At 47.7% G+C, this 21,059-nt stretch overlaps 2 protein-coding genes across 2 annotated transcripts in view; one reads left to right on the top strand and one right to left on the bottom strand.

Moving 5' to 3' along the window:
* The window catches only part of LOC146182397 (uncharacterized), a 142,325-nt gene extending 132,244 nt beyond the window's left edge, over positions 1-10,081 (top strand). The window contains exons 11-14 of the mRNA XM_084577482.1: positions 114-380; positions 1,718-1,803; positions 2,529-2,640; positions 7,602-10,081. Coding sequence (XP_084433608.1) covers positions 114-380; positions 1,718-1,803; positions 2,529-2,640; positions 7,602-7,705 — 569 coding nt within the window. The 3' untranslated portion in view covers positions 7,706-10,081. The remainder of the gene's footprint in view (positions 1-113; positions 381-1,717; positions 1,804-2,528; positions 2,641-7,601) is intronic.
* Positions 1-21,059, bottom strand: part of LOC146182396 (m-AAA protease-interacting protein 1, mitochondrial-like) — a 275,077-nt gene that overhangs the window by 219,388 nt on the left and 34,630 nt on the right. The gene's annotated exons all lie outside the window — the stretch shown is intronic.

Genomic DNA, 21,059 nt, shown 5'->3' with positions numbered 1-21,059 from the left:
TATAGCCCTCTTTCCTCCCATTGTATGTCGTTGTTCGCCCAGTCACTAAGTCGTATTTAGGAGCAAGCTGTTCAAGAGCAATTGATGAACACTTTTCCCTCCGTTTGGCGCAGCGCTGTCGGCACCCTTCGGCAGCGATGGTTCGGCGCTGTCGCACCCGTGCCCGGCGCTGGCGCTCACCGATGGTCTGCGCGCCACGGGCCGCGCCTCGTGGAAGCCGGACGGCTGCCGCGACGTGCTCGGGTGCCGGCGCCACAGCCACCTCGAGTTCCGCGCCGCAGGCTGTGCGGCCGACGACGACCAGCCGCAGCAAGCGCTGACGGCCGCTTCGACGTCACCAGCAGCAGCCGCCACGCCACGAGCTCTCGTCGCCAGCAGGAGTGAGTGGCGGTGTTTTATTAGGCATGAAATGAATGCTAAACTCCCATGTGTCGGTGACTTTGAGATGACGTCGATACAAAACCTAGAGCGATCATCCGGACACCGATTCTCCTACATCAAGACCCCAATTTCCTTTCATCCGGGTACCGAAATGCGAACATCCGAGCACCGAACAAGACAACGAGAGCTCTCCGCTCTCTCACGATACCACGCCCACCCCAAAGATGGCGCCATAGTGCCCCACACTCGCGCGTAGAACACCGCCCGACGTCGGCGGTCGGTTCGAAGCGCGTTCGGGCATGTGGAATCGTCTGTGAGTGTATTGCGTCGAGAACTCATGGGGCTTCCCTCTTTAACGGTCGATTTTGTACACGCTCGGGGAGAAATCGAACGCACTGCTTCTCCTATATTCTCGTCAGGCCAGCATATATTCGTGGCTGCGTACGCTTCTGCATCGTTCTGCATTTTAATGTCTACAGCGCCACAGAAGCCGAGCAATGGAGCCGAATGAAAGGAGGGGGAGGAAGCGTTCTGCTGAAAGCAATTTCTTCGCTATGTATTACAGCTGAAGGCTTCTCGCGCTGCCGACAACGTGATATGACAGTAACCATTTCATGCTTATATATCTACTCTCAATTGTGGGAGAGGCAATAGTTTTCTAGTTCCAAAGCGACAGCTGATAGGCAGCCTTTTCGGCTTATGCGTTTCTCGGTGGCGCTGGCGTAACGCACTGGACACAACGCGTCACGATCATTAGTTAGAACGGAGGGCAGTCTCTCATGAAGCCGTAATAACGCGTAACGCTGGTTGGGCGAATCGCTTGCCACTTACTGGTTCGAATATAATGACGTCACTGTTTACATCACGAGGCAGCAACTGTAGAGCTTACGAACGAAGTACGAATGCTTGGAGTATAGTAACAGTGTGCGAGTGCTACAGCCAGTACGAGGAAAGGTGCGTAACATGCATCTCCTGCCCAGTATTAACGTACATTCCGAGTCGCAGGAGCATTCACAGTTGTTGCTACAATTTGCATTGGCCGATAGTCCGGTCAAGCTTTTAACGAATACGCCCACAATAGTTCGATAGGGGGCATCTAAGTTTAGTTTTGCCATATCTACGAAGGAAGTTTAAACTCTGAAACAGCTTTTTCACTACTTCCTTAAATAGCCCCATAATCATCTTCACCTAAATGCATGCGAAGTAACGATGAACTCTCTCATCGCCGAGGTAAACTTTTGCCTCGCAGAAGAAAATGCACTGGCAGGAGACGGATGAGCTGCTTATAAATATGTGAACTTAAGTCGCCGTTCGGCTTTCTGTCCGCACTTTCCAGCGTTCCAGTGTCACGGTGGTTGGCAGGAGAACGGCCGGAACTACCTCATAACTGGCCTCAAGGGTTCCAAGGACAAATTCTGTTTCGTAAGTAGATTGATCAAGCTTTGTCACCACTTGTCTTACTGCTAAAGGGTGGACTGTCGTGTTGTTGTCAAAATGATTTTCGATATGCTGTGGCAACTACATCCAGACATCGGAGGCCATATTCCATAATCTTTAGTGTTCTATTTGGGATTTACTCGGTCTTCTGGCATTGGTCAGCATCGGCTGGATGACGTGGCCAATGGTTAGTAGATCTGTGTGGCGAGCGGCGATGGCGACGCGCCCACGAGAAAATCCGCTATATTGTGCTTTGTGTGACTAGCTGGTTGCTGCGTTTGTTTTGTGCTGCTGTCTCACATCTGACCGAATTTAATAGAAAACGGAAGCTTATGGAATACTGCCTTTGAAAGTTATGGCCGCTAGGTACAAAGAGGCGGGAGGCGAAAACGAAATAATAGGCTCAGATAAGAGGAATAGGTGAGCTCATGATTGGAAGCACGTTGAGAAGTGTTTCTCGTTGCATGCACGTATGATGTATTCCTGGAACCGTTCCATCTTTCCATACGCTGTTAGTAATGTTACACGTAAGTTCCAGTTATAGATAGAACCTAATTGGAGCTCGTTAATTTTTGTTTGCAACTGGGAGCTATGAACCAAGTGTGAGTTTATCGTTCCTCTCTTCCGTTTCTAGACTGTCGTTAGGAAACTTCTTGCGTTATAAGCATTTGCCGAGTTGCTGGAGACTGAGGACATACCTCTGTGAGCAGGTGTTCTCCGAGGGGGACAAGGTGACCCAGCTGTCGGGGCTTCACGACACCTGCCGTCGTACAGTGCTACCTGGCGTCACCGGAAATATCACCTTCAACATCAGCGCCGCAGGTGAGCGGCTGCAATACTATGCTAACTACTAAGGCCGATAAGTCACTTTCGCCCTGCTGTCAATACGGGTTGTATGGTTTTCAAATAACATCTGCTATTTGATTCAATTCAAACAGCACTTACAATATTGGACCTATTCAACTCTTCAAAATATTTCGGAACCCAGAATTTCCTGTTCACCTAAACTGGCTGCGAAGCATCGCGAGATTTCTGAACGGCAGCATCTTTCACTTCTAACGCGAGGAAACACGCCCTCTCTTCGCTTGGGACCTGACTGCCAGTAATCGGCAGAAGACCGGGACTTTTTTGCATAAACGAATGCGTTGTATAAAAGGAATACCATGCATGATAGGAGTGTCATGATGCCGTTAGGATTAACCGCAGAGCGTCCGCTGAGGCACTCGCGGGTCAGACAATGAAATGCAGCACAATGCTGCCCGTCACTGCTTCGGTATGCGATCTCTACGGCAACTGGCCGCAAACCTCCAGTTTAAGTTTAGATCACTATCATAAGAGGTGTGGCGCGCCCGGAGGCGGCTCACAATTGTGCATGATAGCGGAATGGGAGGTGTTGTGGCTCGCCGCGGTGACCTATGGTGAAGACGTTTGGCTGCTGACCGGGAGTACCCGGTTTCGAACCCGACCGCCGGGGCGGCAGCGTTTTGATGAAGAGAACCCAGCCGTGGCGGTGCAGTGGTTAGGGCGCTTGACTACTGCGCCCAAAAATGCGGGATCGAATAAAAAACCCCAGGTGGTCTAGATTTCCGGAGCCCTCCACCACGGTGTCTGTCAGCTTGAGTCGCTTTGGGCCATTAAACCCCATAAACCAGCCAGCCAATCAACCGGATGCGAAACGCAAATGCCTCCATGTGCCGTACGATGTCAGTGCACGTTAAAGATCCTCCCCAAGTGGTCAAAATCATTCCGGAGCCCTTCACTACGGCAACCCTTTGTCTCTGTTCTTTCACTCTTATATTTCTCCCTTTCTTTACAGCGCGGTTTAGGTGTCCACGGAGGTGTGTGACAGATATATTGCGCGATTTTTTTGGCTATAAAAGACAATTTGTATTTTACAGGTTGCAGCCCGTGCGCGCTGCCACGGTGCTCTCGCAACGCCGTTTTTTATAGTTTTCTATTTTTATCGGTTCCAACCTAGGAACTGCGTGTCTTGGGCCGCAGGAGATCAGAAAGAAAGCGTACCGCAGTAACACCGGCCCGCACGCGGGCGCACCTAACGACGGTAGCTCCTCGGGCCTTCAGTTCGCGGAAACGTTTGGATCCATCGAGGAGCTTGAAATCCGGCGAAACCGATACGCGGGAGCTAAGCGGGCTAGTACGTGTCATTGTAAAATTCGCAAGCGCTGTATTTCGGGTGACACTGCGCAAGAAGCGCTTTGGTTTCAGCCATTGAGATTCCTCCAGACGTAAGCACAGAGGCAAGGGATCCGCTGCATTTGCAGCTCAAGCTACTGCTTTTGTGTGCGTTTCGAGTACCGCCTTGTAACGTTCAGCTAAGGCTGCCCAATTCCTTGTCGATAACTGACCTTCAGTAAAGAGAAATATGCAGGTAGCTCAAGGCCGTCCTGGAACAAGACTTCCTTTAACATGGTCGAGCATTCATTCGAACTTTGCTATATCACTTGTCCACTGAATGCTTTGTTGACAAAACTGTGAACAGTTATTTATTACTCTAAGATTTATTGCATTGTTTGCAGAAGGCAATGTCAGGTACGTGAGCCTCACGGCTATAATATGTTTGTTATGACTGGAAAGAAAATTAAATCCTTCTTTTACATTTAATAGCTGTGTTTTGTGGAAAAGCCCCTGCTTTTAAAGTTAACTAAATGTACCGATAATCGAAACTGACAGAAGTATTCGCAGCTATTCAAGTCGCCCCAAATTTTATTGTTCATTTTCGCTTGGCATCAAAGATATTGAAATTTGTGCACATCTAGTTGCCTTATAAGGGGGGACTGAAAAATAACTGAAGTATCCTGGTAATGAGGATGGGCTTTATTTTTGTATCGATACTCAAACACAACTTTACTGTAATCTCCCTCGATTTAATGTACTCCATATTAGTATTATACGTGTCCAAATATTTCTGCGATCAACTTGCAAACTCGGCCTCTTTTACACCTGTTATCGTCGTCGTAACACTGCATTTACTTCGTAGACGTCGGCAGAAAGGCTTGACTTTCAAGTCCCTTTTCATCCGACGGAACAACCGGCGAACACAGATCCGTGTACGACTCCGGTTATTTTTTATTTTCTGCTATTGCCGACATTCCAGTATAACTAACATTAAGGCGTCGTTATCCCTTCCATCCTTAGAATCTCGCAGAACAATAGCACTTATCTGTCTTTTCCATAAAATTGTTTATAGCCATCATTCCTTCACACTACCTTTCACAAAACCAGCCCGCACATCTCACCGATTGCATAATCACCTCAGTTTTAAACGCCTTTCGTGAAGAACCACTGCATTCAACTCATCAGCCCTGCCCCGTGCCATCATTTATTGGAATAGTCTTCCTGACAACATTGTTCACACTTCAGATTATGTTATTTTCAAAGAAAAAATAAGCAACATTTTGTTCTGAAGTGTGCTGTTACTGAAGTGTGTTCTATAGTGTGCTTTTCAAATTTTGTTCTCTTTTCTAGTGTTTGCCATTGTATAACGTTAACGTTTTGAAAATAACGATGTTAAAATAACCATCTTCTACCTGCTTCTGTTTCGCACCCCAGTTATGTAACCCCCCTCACATAATACTCCAATCGGAGCCCGTGGGGTATTTAAATAAATAAATAAATAAATAAATAAATAAATAAATAAATAAATAAATAAATAAATAAATAAATAAATAAATAAATAAATAAATAAATAAATAAATAAATAAATAAATAAATAAATAAAGCGGGAAACCAAAAATAACCGGAGTGACCTATAGGTGAGGCGCAAAAAAAGTTGCGAAAGGAACCCCATAAGTACGGACAGTTGTTCCTGGAATTATGTCTGTAGAGTAAACCAAGATACAGCTGTTGCAAAGATCAACGAAAGATGATAGCGTTCAAAACCAACGTCGTGTTAATCTGGAAACACCCTTGAGAGAACATACTGGTATTGCTATAGCAAAGGTGAACACACTGTAGATAGTTATGCCCGAGACATCAAACCTGACGCTCTTGTTTGCCGAAACTAGAGGTTTCGCTAGCCTCTGATCATCTTCATCAATGAATGATAACAATATTCAGCCCAATTGCGTTCTTGCAGGGACAAATGTCTTGCCAATTTTCTTTCAGCTAACCCTGCCTCTGGCCGACTGCAGTCAAATCACCTCCAAATTTTCAATCTCATCTACCCACCTGACCTATTGCCGCCCGCTGTTACGCTTGCCTTATCATGTAACGCAGTACGTTACCCTTAGCGACCATCGGTTGCGGTGCCTCCGCATCACATACCCTGCTTAAATCCATTTCTTCGTCCTGATGTGAGCAAGGACAGTATTAACTCCCGTTTGTTTCCTCATCCGCTTTTCTCTCTTCTCGTCTCTTAACAGATGCGCCTATCATTTTCTTTTCATAGGTCGCTGCGCTGTCCCCAGGTTAATTTCAAACCTTTTCATTAAAGCCCAAGTTTCTATTCATAGGCCCTATTATAGACAGGGTCTATCAAGCAAGCAAAAAAGCAGCTATTTAGCACTTATGAGTTGTCCAAAATCAGAGGATTTGCTCACTTTTCATGGCTTCGAAAAGGCCTATGAAAACAAAAATGCTGTTTTCGACCTTTTTGAAGGAAGCCAAGTGATTTATGTGCTATTCGTCCCCGGGTGAAGTGCAGCCTCATATGTATATTAGATGAGATCGTCGACTTTAGCCAAAGGCGCCGCGGTGGCCCAGTGGTTATATATTGAAAGAGGTTGGCGACTAGAGGCAAGCCCGCCGCGATGACACGATGGCTCAGTCGTTATGCTGTTCAGCTGCTGCTGCGTGGTCAAAGGATCGAGTTCCAACTTTTGAGTCAAGTGGGCAGTGGCCCGTACTCTATTCGGTCCTGTGTGAAGTGCAGAACAGCAGCATATATTACATGAGATGGGCGGCTAGAGCCAAACCTGCCACGATAGATCAGTGGTTATAGGATTCGGATGCTGACTGTGAGATGAGGCGATCGAATCCAAACCACAGTCCATGCGGGTCGTATGCCATTTGGTCCTGTGTGAAGGCTGGTTTTGCTTATAGGGTTTAACTTCCCAAAGCAACACAGGCTATAAATCGTGTGAAGTGCAGCCCCAGTCGTATATAGCATTAGTCTAGACTGGCGACTCGAGACAAACCCGAAACAATAATTCATGTGTTTCAGGGTTTTGCTGCTGAGTGTGAGGTCAAGGCTATCGAATCCAGACAATCGTGGCGGTCGCATGTCGGTGGAAATTAAATGCGAAAACTCCCCGTGCGCCAGCAATGAATGCTGGCTCACGTTAAGAAAAACCAGGTGGACTAAGGATGGTAGCGAAGTGGTTACGGCGCTCGACCACTGTTCCCAAAGACGCGGGATCGAATCCCGGCCTCGGCGGCCGCTTTTCGATGGAGGCAAAAAGCAAGGCGCCCGTGTGCTGTGCGATGTCAGTGAACGTTAAAAAACCCCAGGTGGTCGAAATTTCCGGAGTCCTCCACTACGGAGTCTCTCATAGCCTGAGTCGCTTTAGGACGTTAAACCCCACAAACCAAACCATTAGATGAAACCCTCTGTCTCCTCCAGTTTTCACTTTCTCCTTCGTCCTTCCTGATCGCATGACTTAGGTGGACACCCAGGGTGGGGGAGGGGGACACTATTTCCCATCTCTCGCATGCACCTGACCCACCGCTCACCATTCGTGACAGCAAACCATTGCCTTTTTGTTTCTGTGCAGGTGAATGTGACTTCCAGCCGAGCGGGGCTCAGCCTTTTTGTTTCTGTGCAGGTGAATGTGACTTCCAGCCGAGCGGGGCTCCCTGTCTGTTGACGCACGCGTTCTCGCTGCTGGCCGCATTGCTCTGCCTGTGGCGGTGGACGCAGCCGCGGTGACGTCGCGGCCCCCAGCGCCTGCTGACCGCTCCGCCGCCGCCGTGCCTGCCCCGACCAGCCGCCTGCCGGACCACAAACACCAGCCGAGAAAATGGCGACCACCCAAAGAACGCCACGTGACTTCGCTGCTGCAGTTTCTGTGTGCGTGCGCCAAGTGACGATCACAAGTGGTCCACCATAACACCGTTCCCCCTCTGTTGGCACGCTGCGCTAGAAGGCGCTTAAGGAAAGCGTCATGCGCAGTCGACGTGTCTCGAGGATGCCGGAGAAAGCTGCGACTGGGAGACGCCGCCACGTTCAAGACTGCATCACCGCTCTGGTGGAGACACCATCGCGTCCGACCCTTTGTGTATGGCAGCCCTGTCTCTGGTCTTTCCTGTGTGCGAACGCCTGGCACGCGAGGGTGACAGCCTGAGGTGACCTGTGGGTGACCTGTGCGTGAACGTCACGAGCGGTCCGTGACGAGGTGATCTCTCGCTCCATTGTGGAAAAAAGGAGAGGTGGGGTTAGTTGCGTAGTTGTGTTTGCCCTTCCCATTTTGCGACACTCGAAAGGAGCTTCGCCGGTAGACAGCCCTGACTCAAGCGTGTGCAAGATGTTGTTAGTGAAACGGCAACTGAACAGGTGGCAGTTGGAACTATTGATAATTGCTGCGAGCGTTGTGCAAACATGACAGAGCTTGACAGCAGTTCAGTTTTTTTAGTTCGCTTGTCAAGCTTATGGGCGTCAGTGGGTCCTGAACCTTCCCCGGTTACAGCTGCGTACAAGAAGCTCTCATTGCAAGGAGGGCTTTAGAAAAAGGCTCTATTTTGCGATTTTCATTCTCATATCAGGTTAACAAAACACAATCAGATCCGGCCATGCGAAGTCGCAATATTAATGCGGAGAGGCTTTTAGTGCATTATATTATTTTGACTAGGCAAGAGAAGGGAAATTGAATATTTTCTTAGCTACACTGCGTCGGCAATCTTTGTATTGTGTTGGGTGTTATCTTATTTTTCACCGTGGGTGGACTTCAATCAAGAATGCTCAGACAGTAAGGAGCATATCAAAAATAATTTCGTTCAGATTTCAATTACAGGTGTCAGAGTGTCCCAAAAATAGGCAGTTCACCGTTTGCATTTTTCGCTGCTTTGTTATCAGGAGGTTGTGTAATAGACTATGATGGCTTGCCCCCTTCCCACCTATATTAAAGAAACCTAAAGCGGGCTGGCGCTCTAAGACTCCAGCGGACGAGAATGACATCGTGTAAGGGACGCATTATAAATACGGGACGACAACTATGACGCCGCCAACACCGAGTCGGTTGGAAGCTTCACTTTCTCTGTGAGGACGTGACAGCTTGCTCTCAAGTTTTGGATGTGTAAAGCCTTGTGCGCCGGAAGAAATGGGCTCCGAATGATTCCTTTAGGCGAGTACTAGCGACGCCAGTTGTCCAGGCTCACTCTGCGTCAGTATGCTAGTGGTCTGATTTAAGATATCACCGGTGCAGGTTTTCACGCTTCGACCATGTAGCCTGGGAGAGCAAAGCAGCTCGGGTCGCAAACACTCTAAGGGAAGGACAATGGCTGTGAGAGTATTGCATTGGCGTTGATTTCTGCCTTATTTAAAGGCCTACAAAAAAACATTGGCGATTAAATTCTATGGACTGAAAATTCTAGGTACTTCGAATAGACAGCTCAACATTGTAGCGGCAATCGTCAACAGGTGTGGCTGTCTTACATAGCGAACACAAAGCTCGCTATGTTCGCTATCACCAACTAGCGCATAAGAATGGAGCGTATAATGTATCGTTGTTATCATAACGCTGTTATCTCATAACGAAGCCCCTCATCCTTCCTGCATTTATTTGCTCATTAACTAGAGCACGCCCGCACTTGTATTTGTTCACCGAGTACGAACCGGACCCATACAGTGGAAATGGTACTTCATTGCTCCTTCTCTCCCTCTTTCTATCATCTCTCCCTCACACACCCACGCAAGCCTCCAACGATTTCCTCCCCGTCTTCTTTGAGGCATCAAGGATGGCCTCAAACTGACGCAATGAATGGACTAAAACACCTATGTAATGAAGTCACCGTCCGCTGATAAATTCAAATTTCCCTCGAGCTCTCTTATTTGGGCACTTCACGTGGTTGGGCCTCTTTATATTCGTGTCGACTGCATGTGCAATGTTTGCTCTTCATTTTAGCACATCTAGTTTTAGAGATCGAAAATAATTTCATCCATGAGCAATAACTGCGCCGCACCGATCTGCGCAGTCAGTGCTGGCTGTCGTGCATTATGGCCTAATTTTCCGCGTCAGGCCGATTAAGTGTGTCAAAAAAGAATATAAGCCACTATCCCGGAAACGTTTACACTGCGATAACTTTTCGTATGTGGTCGAAGCCGCGCTCCTACCCCCTTCTCCCCCTCCGCCCCCCCCCCCCCCCCCGCCTGCCATTACCCTCTTCTTCCTATATATCCTCTTTCCCTCTGACACTAACGGTTACATCACCGCCACACCTCCAAATAATTCCACATGCGTTCTTTCTTTATCCCCCGAAATAAATGCGCCTTGCTACCAGTCAGAACTTTCAACCATTCGCTATCCTCCTCCGTTTTCTCGCCTGTACTCTAACGTTTACAACATCATCGCCGGACGACGCTTGATCCACAGACGACCGCCTAATTTCTAAGTTGTAAAACAGAATGTTATCCCCGATCGCGGTCTGTTGAACCACTGGCAAAACTGAGAAATGCATAAGGCCTGGAACTCTCGTTGGTGACGCTTCATGAACCTTCAGAGCACTGAGTTACCATGACCTCGCCCTGACGGTCAGTCACTGGCACTAGTGCGCTTTTACTCGCCACTTTTTCATTATGTAAGTACCTCCATCAGCACGTTTAACGCGACCGCGCGACCGGGACAGACGCCAGCTCCTCCAAGCTTTGGTCGCCAGAACAGAGATAGTGGCAACAAGTTCGTCCTCAAAGATCAAAAAGCAAGACCTTCATTCCCAAGAACCTGAACAATCCTAAATGGAAGAATTGATTTCCCATCCTACCTTCCAAACACCACGAACTCGCGTTTGCTCTGCCTTTCCTAGATTCTATTTCAAGCAGCAGCTTTGAGGAAAAGCTTGAAAGGCACTCGAGCAGTCGCCCGTAATGTCCGAAGCAACGAGCGAAACGCAGTGACACGGGCCCGTCAAAGCGCGCTAGCTGCAACGGCGAAAGACGAGTCATATCAAACGGAGCTCCAAACTATAGTCAGCCGCTGCAAACATACTCATTACTGAAATAGTGTCTCAGCTCCAGCGCTCAACGCTTCGCGGCGCTGGTGTCAGTCCATGTCACGCTGTCGAGCTTTCCGGTTAAGCGTACTGACGGCTGTGTTACTGTGGCGTCGCGAACAGTTATAGAATGACGGTTCCATTCTCATCTTACGACGGAGATGGATAACTGCAGCTGCAGTACTCGCAAAATGCTACGAAAGCCATATTCTTCACAGAACATTTTTTTTTCTTTTTTTTTTTGAGCTGTCTGTTTCAACATCGCTCCTCAATCCTGAAGTTTCCCTAGTAAACTCGTTGGCTTCCGTCTCATATAGGCTGCGCAACCAACCAGAAAGCGATAGTGCACGGCATGTGGGGTCACACCTGATCAATGCGCCCCCTATCACCGCGTTGCAAGGCCCTGTCGTTGGCTTCCGTCGCATATAGGCTGCGCAACCAACCAGAAAGCAATAGTCCACGGCTTGCGGTGTCATACCCGATCAATGCGCCCCCTATCACTGCATTGCAAGGCCCTGTCACGTGACTTTTCGCCGTCCTCTATCAAGGGCCGCCCGCAATGTGATCCGATCGCTCTATGCAGAACCCCCGATGTTAGATAACGCGGGCCTCTCTCGATGGGTCCCTGCAAACGGCGTCCAGCTTACATTCCAAGCTTTTCGTCCGCTGCGAGAATAGTGATGCCCTTGACACACCGCAGTTCGGGACATTATCACACTGTGACGTTTCAAACACACCGAAACTTTGATCTAAGGCGCACATTTACGTTCGCGTCAAACAATTCGTGACGGTGTACTTTTTCTAGTGGCTTAAACGGGTGGCATACGAAAGAAGCTGATGTCAGAATCACCTGGAATCTGCTGGTCAGAACGATCATTGTAGCATGAAACAGCTTATGCGATATTACGAAATGAGCGCTACAGTACGAGCAGAGCCTACCGAAAGGAGCCTTGCTACTTCATCTTGCTGTTTGTGTTTCGCTTGTTCTTTGTGCCCGCTACATGGTGATATGTCGCGACCGCATAGCATACGCCACTGCAGAATTGGTGAGTTCGGACTGAAGCATAGAGTTTCTTGCTCTTACCTAGAGGGAAAGCTGTGCCGCCATATATGGGAGTTTACATGGAGTTTCCTGACGACCAATTCAGCCACCATGGGCGCCCAAAGCATCATGGGCCGGAGAACTACAGAGTTCGGAAATAAAACTTTTGGCCTAGATTAACACAAAGATAAACGCTGTTCTACAATAAAAATAAATATTCCAAAATTCAATATTGTGACTATAAATCACAAAAAGAGAGTGAAACAGCAGGTCAGTGTGCAATCTGTCCAATATAAGCGACGGCTCTTTCTCTTATTGGCTAAGTATTGAGCTGCACAGATACCAATATTTCGCACTTAATAGGCACACTTTGAAAGAAAAAAAAATCAATTTGAAAATATTTATCGTTGCCCAATCACTTTAGGAATTTTTTTAGACCTTTTGTTGGCGTCTTCCTGCTTTTGCGCCTTCACTACTATGGCTTTTACGGTCTACGTTAGCCCCTCGAGATGATGATGATGATGATGATGATGGAAAGGCGACTTCGTAGTAACGCCACTCTGCGTCCCGAAACAAATGCGACCGTCGCGCACCAAGTAGCACACCGCGTGTGTGTGTGTGTGTGTGTGTGTGTGTGTGTGTGTGTGTGTGTGTGTGTGTGTGTGTGTGTGTGTGTGTGTGTGTGTGTGTGTGTGTGTGTGTGTGTGTGTGTGTGTGTGTGTGTGTGTGTGTGTGTGTGTGTGTGTGTGTGTGTGTGTGTGTGTGTGTGTGTGTGTGTGTGTGTGTGTGTGTGTGTGTGTGTGTGTGTGTGTGTGTGTGTGTGTGTGTGTGTGTGTGTGTGTGTGTGTGTGTGTGTGTGTGTGTGTGTGTGTGTGTGTGTGTGTGTGTGTGTGTGTGTGTGTGTGTGTGTGTGTGAAAAACTTTATTTGGAGGAAGCTTGAGGTAGCCGGAGCAACCCGCCGCGGCTCGGGCTCGGTGGAACAGGGCCTTCTGGCTTGCCAGGTCGGAGCAGCCGAGCAGGGCTGCCTCCCCCAGTAGGACACCGGCCCATGATTCTCAGCGCGCCCATGGTGGCTGAAGTGCAGCGCCGTCAGCTTTCCCTCTAGTTAAGAGTATAAGAAACTGTATAGACTGAAGGTACCTTCACTGTGCAGTTTATGACATGCTGAAATACCGTCGATGCTGAGGTAACACACCGCGCCAGTCTAGTCCGCGTTTCCGATTAAGGCTTTCTAGTCCCGGGGTACATAAGGGAGTACGTAGATGCCAAGAGCTGTCACGCCCTTAGTCATTTTGAAATGTTTTGTTTTATATTGCGTAATAAAGAGATATAGTTGGTTATAGATGCTCTTATGTACTTGTTCTACGGTAATAGTTTGTTACCGGTCGTCTGGTCAACACTACAATCTTTTAACTTCGCAGTAGAGTGCAATAATGTCATACCCCCCTCAGTATAAGATTTCATGAAGCGATGTGGGTGTTAATTTGTGGCACATAGCCTCTGTACTTAAATCAAGCCGCTCTCCATGGCCGCATATTTGATAGTTTTATTTTTGATAATGTTCAAGAGCCAAGGCTGCATTCAGGAAATAAGATTAGCGCCTTTCTTTGCACCCTTAAAGCGGATGCCAAGTTCGCAGGGAAAAAAGGTATATAGTTAGGCTGTTCAATAGAAGGTTAATCGTGGTCCTGGCTCCCTTTACTACTCTGCGGCGAGGGCCTGGGAGTTAAGGAAGCTGGAGTAAAGGGAAGCGAACCATCGCGCACCTTATCACAAGAACCTAGTCTGAATTCGTCCGGATGATGATACCCGCTACGTTGAAGTGTCAATGTAAGTTCTTCACGTCTTGTCGTCGCGTTCCAACATTCATAACAACAAAAACAAACATTGCCTTGCTACTCGACAAACGCAACTACACGCTGTTCAAGAAACGAGCGTATACACCGAATTACTGCAGAGCCGGAAGTTTAGAGCTTGCATGTATAAGCAGTTGGTATGGGTCGTCCCTCTTCAGAGACCTTTTCGCTGGTTACACTAAGTTTTCCTGCAAAATAGCGACCAAACTCTGGGACACTTCCCCGACAGCAGAACTGAAAGGAGAATCCGTGGCCGAGCCGTAGCCACTTCGTTGGGCATATAGCTACGTGTAAATAGTGTACAGTGCTTGTTGTGTCATCGCGGACGATGTCCGTCCATCCACCAGCACCGTGTACAGCGTCACGTAGGGAAAAGCACAGCGCTCTATAGTTTTCCACGCTCTTTGCGTAACACCGCCTTGAGGGGTGTTGGCGCCCCTCTCGGAGAGACGGTATACTCCAATACTCCGCGAATGTCGTGCTGCGGATGCTGCTACAAAAGGAATTCTACGCACTCGTCGTACGCCTCTCCTCGGGACATGAAACTTCGCCACGTAACATGATGAGTCCAGTTAGAGGTTGAATCGAATGTCGTTGTAGCACTCGATGGTATCTAGTACCAGGCACCTCATAGTGCCCGAAAATAGTGCGTTCGGAACTGCACGAACGTGCCATTTAGTCTAATATCTCTTTTCTCAGCATGGCTGGTTAGGTTGGTTTCACAGCCTGGACAGCGGCAGTATCATAGAAAGGATGTGGCATCTCAGGGCTGTGACGTAACAGCTTCCCGTGGTCATGTGACTCAACCAGCCAGAGGCATGTGTCTCGAAGGCCAGATGATATGGTTACAGCTACAGCTACACGGCATTGTCATGTTAGAGGCCTGTCAGCACCGCGCAAAGAAAGCAGAATAAGTGGCGACTTTTTGCTAAGGCAAAAGCCTGTTTTACAGGTTCATGAGTGTGAACAGGACTTGCGCGTCCGCGGAGGATGTCACATCTTCACTGTCGAGAAAAGAATGGATGAGTATAAGAACGGTTTATGGGTAGAAAATAAAAAATCATGTCTGTGTGCAAATTTTCTTTCACGAGGAGTAGTTAGAGACAAAAAGTCAATTAGACGTAAAACTGGCCAAGGACGTCGGTATAGCGTGCAGACGTTAAAATTGCGGGGAAAAAAAGCGCGAGAAAAAAAAAGGGAGAAAATAAAGTAGAAAGACCAAAAGGATAAGCAAAAAATAAAAAAAAAATAAAGAAGCAAATGAGAGAAAAGCGACAAATGAATGCAGAGTCGCAGGAAATTTGGTTTTTGCACAAAACCTGCAGGTTTTGTGCAACTATTACACCTGCAACTGCCACTATTACACCTGCACCTGCAAAACCTGCAACTATTACAAAAACCTGCAGGACGCAGGTTTTTGTAATAGTTGTAGTATATAGTATGTACAAATTATCCCGCAGCAACAGCTCGATTTCTAGGATGAAATTTATCCCAGGAACGAATCATCTGCTTATTCATACATTTAATTTTTCATGGAAACGCCCTTCAGCCGCACCTACTATCACCAAACGGAAGATTGCCCAGCGGAAAAGAGTGTAAAATGAATAGGAGGAAAAAAGTCGTTACGAAATACTGCGACGTGAATAGGGTTTTTAAGTTCCATTTCTTTCCTATTTTGAAAAGTGTGTTCACTGCATAAAAATGGGCTGAATATTGACGAAATATTACAATTCAACTGAAAAAACGGGAGCCTGAAGTCGAACGTTGTCTGTTGTCGCAGTTACGATTTCTTTAACTTTAACCCTGGAGATGTGCGTACATGCACGAGTGAGCTTTTTCGCCTTAGTTTTCCAAGCTCGCCCACGTCCATGTTCCGTATTCCGATGGTGGGCGTACCGAGTGCCAGATGTCTTTTGGCCTGGCATTCACAGGACGACATGCACGGCATATTTGGTGCCTTACTGTTTCTTCCAGTAGAAAATGAATGTGTTCTCTGTGAATTCGCAATCGCCAGACCGTGCGCGTCGGCCTGAGGGGTCACCTGGATGGGCCCCTTTCTGGTTGGGCGTCTGTTGAACTTCTGTCCCGCACTGTGAAGACCCTTTCATGGAGCAACTCCACGAATTAAAGGGCCGTGCATAAGACTTCCTGTGTGTGTGCTTGTTTCTTGCTCTGTGGCTGCTTCCCCTTGGAAGCAGCCCCTGACTTTGTCACCGACGACGAAGCCGGCGAACATATGAACCACTGTCACTTTTTTGTTATGCATTTACTCACGGGGTGGGCAGCGCAGCATGAGAGGGGATGAAGGGGTTAGAAGTTGCACTGTGGCTTTCACAAACGATAAATGTCACATTGGACGAGAACTTTGAAAGGTTGTCATTCTGTGCTCCAAAAAAGCAGCCGTCTCATCATTTAGCCCTTGCAGATTGGGGGGGGGGGGGGGGGTCACTGGTTAGGGCGCTCGACTGATGGTTCCCAAGACGCGGGATCGAATCCCGTCGCGGTGGAAGCTTTTCGATGGAGGCAAAAAGCAAGACGATCGTGTGCTGTGCGATGTCAGCGCACGATAACAGAACCGCAGGAGGTCGAAATTTCCGGAGCCCTCCACTACGGCATCCCTTAAAGCCTGAGTCGCTTTTGAACGTTAAAGCCCACAAAGCAAACAAAATCAACCAGTTTTGGGTTATAATGATGGCGAGCCCATTTCGACTACAGCTGTTACGCTTCCAAGTAATAATAAACGTAATTAGTCACTAAACGTAATTAACTGCTTTGTAAATATTAATGGCCAAGTATACTCAGAAATTGCCGGAAACAATGGTAATTTACATTATTGTCGTAACTGCCGATGTAAATTATCATTAATCGCTAAAATCAGTGAAATAAATGACTGTCACATCAAAAGCGCTTTTGCGTTACTGCACGTAAGTCCCTCAAGTACTTTAAGTATTTGCATTGTAAATCGGAGAGCGGTATATAAAAACAGGCCAATTGCAAGATATATAAGGGCATGTTGATCCTAGCCTCAAATCATGCGTGGCAATCGGCAAATCGACTTTTGAGATCGCATTTAATCCAACTCAGTGAGAAAGCCTAAGACGGCTTTAACACCAACACCTAAGCTATCATCTCTGCATGGATGATTTTGCACGTCAGGGTGATTGATTGATTAAAACACGTTTATTGACAGCCCTAAGTCATACACTTTTGTTTCCAGCTGCGAGTTCGCGCAATGCTATATTCGCAAGTGCTTGTGGTGACGATGATGCATTCTTAATAGATTAGATCATTCTGCACTTGACAGCCGCATTCAGCTTTGCGCTTGGGTCGACACAAGGTTATGCATTTGGATCTGCACTGGATTGAGTGCCGATATACGAGTCAAGACACCTGTGCGTAATTTCATTTCAGGCTTATCTACAAAGAGTACACCTTAGACACCACAAGCAAGTGCCAAGCTAAATTATAGAAGCGATGATGACAGCTCTTTCCAGTGATACTCGTGCTTGAAAGTCGCTTACCGCTCTATCTCGAAAGGAGCTGCAATATTTGCGATGTCACAAGATTTCTTTGGCTGCGCATTCGTAATGTCCGGTCATGGTATGCATTTACATTAAGCATGAAATGTTTTTAGCTCAACTTACTGGCACGCTGTGGGTGACCTTGACGCTGGAACGTGGGGGAACGTGGGAACCGAACCCGCATGAACACTGGAGAAAACTTCCACCTACCACCGGAGCATACATGTTGTGCTGCCGCCAGAATTTCGCATGCATTATAAAGTAGAGGTACTTAATACCCCTTAAGAGCGATAAGGCCAAAGCCTTTAGGGCTAGTTCTACTGTAGTGTAGTTCTACTGTAGTGTAGAGAACGGCTTCTCCCTTTCCGGATTCGAGGTGAGTAGCTCCACTCTGTGGCGGTGGCGTACGCCATGTTCTCTCCTGGAGGCGGCGGTGAAGTTCTCGTCGTCGCGCCCCCTATGTTGCCATGGAAATGGAAAGAATTCTAGTCATAGGGAATTAAGATCTGTTTCACGTGCCTGGCGTGGCGTAGTTGACTAAAAACATACAATAATTACACAAGAACCCTCAGCCGCATTTATTGAGGTTTCTGACTAAAATTATTTCAATGCCTTTAATGTTTCAATGTGCGGGAGCCACTCAGGTGCTGGATCCACAAGTTTGTTAACTTCACAATACTTTGCAATGGCTTCCTTTAGGCCTCACTGGCTTTGTTTCAACATCTGCGTGACGCACCGCCATCCTATTTTTTCCATATACTATGTAAGCTCAACACCATTGTAAGATCGTTAGGAATACCATCCTATTTTTCAATCGGGAGATACTTGATAACGCGATGGTTAAACGGAAAATCTTTCTTAAGAGTCCTTTGGAGTCCCAGAAGAAAATTGCCTCCCAGCCGTCCAAGAAAATATGCTGCATGGTTTCATCCTCTTTACACATCAGACAGTGGATTCACCAAGCCACATAAATTCCTTTATCTGGCAACCACGCTTTAATCGGCAAAGTCCCGCTATGTAGTCTGAGAAAGAATGTTTTGGCTGCAGAAGTAATGCTCATTTCCATAAAGTGTTTTAAATTGTTTTAGAACACCCACCGGGGTGGCGCAGTGGTTACGGCGCTCGACTACTGTTCCCAAGGATGCGGGATCGAATCCCGGCCTCGGCGGCAGCTTTTCAGTGCAGGCGAAAAGCAAGGTGCCCGTGTGCTGTGCGATGTCAGTGCACGTTAAAGAGCCCCAGGTGGTCGAAGTTTCCGGAGTCCTCCACTACGGCGTCTCTCATAGCCTGAGTTGCTGTGGGACGTTAAACCCCACAAACCAAACCAAATTGTTTTAGAACATCGTGACCAGGGCCTGCATGGTCCTATACAATGGCGGAAGGAGCAGTGAGTCACACATATCGCTTCTAAGTTTTTCCCGTGTCCCTGGACTAAGGTAAACCAATTAAAATTGTCTATGAGAAAAACGACAAGCTTGTGCAACTTCTCTCAAATACTCACGAATAGCTCCTTAAATACAGTGTGATGTAAAAAAAAAAAATGTGGCGTAGCTGGTTAGCGCGCTCGGTAGGTGATGGGAGGGGTAGGAAATCGATTCGCGTAGGAGGGTATGATTGATTTTCTATACAGTGAGACAGGTGAGGCGGACAGTTCTTGCGGACATACCTTGTGCACACTCATAAGGCAAAAACGGCTCTCACTTTAAACCGACATCTTCATAACACCATAATAGGCGAAGCCAATGCGCGCTACGCGAAGAAGGGCAAGTTTTAGAGCGTAGTTCTACTCTTTAACCAACTGCCAAGGTCACTCGGCTCCGGAAACGACCTTCGTAGGTGGCAGAGTGGGGGCATTTTGTGACGTCATACCACGTGACGCGCCGTGAAAAGGAGCCTCTGGGCGCGCTCGTCGCCATACCACGCGTCTAGGAGTAGTAACTAGCAACGCTGACGCGAAGTGCGCCGCTGATTAGCTTAGTTAAACCTAGGAGGCTCGTTCAATCTCGCCACGGCGAGGTGCACTGCGCTCGGAGCACAACAACGCTCTGGCGAAAACGCCAAAAACTACAGAAAATTTTCTGATGTTACGACGAAATTTCTGTGCGGTTTTTGACGGGAAACCTGTTGTGACAACAGAACATTCTGTAGTAACATCAGAAAATTTTGTAGTTACAACAGAAAAGTGCTATAGAACTACAGACAACAGAAATATACCACAGAAAAACTACCGAACTACAGAAAAGTACTACAGAACTACAGAAAAATCTGATGGTTACGACAGAACTACAGGATATTTTGTCGTAATTTTGACAAAGTTCTGTAGATTTTTTCGACTGGACAGGCTGCATCAAAGCGCCCCGCAGATGTAGCTCGTCGAGGAAAAGCAACGAAGAACGAGCGCGCTAGGAAACATATATGCTGCCAGTAAAACAACTGCATGCACGGCCATGATTAACGGAGCTTTGCTACACTCATACAAAACCTCAGTAATTTTTGCCCTTCAGCTTGTAAGGAGCAAGCGCACTGCTGGTGGTGCCCCATAATGCGACAGCGCTGCACGAGTTGCCGTCACTGCGAAATACCCACAGCGGCGAACAAATCGGGAGTCTTTGGGCACCAGCTCCTGTGGCGCCATCGATCGGCATGGCCTATAAGCAACTCTAATTTGTGCAGCCTATCAGCTATCAACGCTTGGCTTTCACGCAGGGCGCTGACTACGCCCGCTGACAAGATCGATTCACTGAAACGAAGTAGTTTGCTCTCACTACGCTTTCAGCAAACGCTGCTTTCAACCCTCTGTCGAGACGTGGGCGCATTTGCTTTTGCACCATTCTTCGTTTCAATGACATCACCATCAGAGCTCTTTAAGCCGAGCAGTGCGCTTAATGACAGGAGATCAAGGGAGCATCTTGGGCAATTCGCCTTTGCGAATTATACTCATGTCGAGGCCGCTCACGAAGGTGGCAAGGCCGTCGCGAGGCAAGCGCTTCAGGGCGGGGAGCAGGAAATGTAAACATTCTCGATTCCTGTACAGGCAGTCTTTTTCCCCCTCTGCGGTTCCAGATAAACCTTTGCAAGTTTGGCTCATGTGCTTCCGGCCTCCCTTCGCTGCCCTCGTATTATGGTCGCGCCATGTCGAGGCCGCTCACGAAAGTGGCAAGGCCGTCGCGAGGCAAGCGCTTCAGGGCGGGAAGCAGGAAATGTAAACATTCTCGATTCCTGTACAAGCAGTCTTTTTCCCCCTCTGCGGTTCCAGATAAACCTTTGCAAGTTTGGCTCATGTCCTCCCGGCCTCCCTTCGCTGCCCTCGTATTATGGTCGCGCCATATCTTCATGCCATGTCATACCAACAAGTCAAACTTACCACGTTAGTCCGTCTAGTGAAGTACTTACACTACTTATTTACTTACACTTAAGCTTTACATGTGTGTTAGGTAAGAACAGTGCCTTCCACTTTTTGAGGCCATCGGGTCTAACGGCTGCCACAATTCTTCAAGACCAGTCTAAGAAACAAATACCACTACCTGGCTACTTTCGACACAGAGGGTGGTGAGCCGGCATGACCGTTAGGTGCCGTAAAATTCGCTGAAGGAGTACAAAACGCTCGCAAATAGATAACAGGACAAGGGGCGATCTGGAAGGAATATCGAGGGGAATTA

Source organism: Amblyomma maculatum, chromosome 8, assembly GCF_055883805.1.
Source record: "Amblyomma maculatum isolate TAMU_Amacu chromosome 8, ASM5588380v1, whole genome shotgun sequence".
Classification (NCBI taxonomy): Eukaryota; Metazoa; Arthropoda; class Arachnida; order Ixodida; family Ixodidae; genus Amblyomma; species Amblyomma maculatum.
This window is presented reverse-complemented; position numbering and strand designations above follow the sequence as displayed.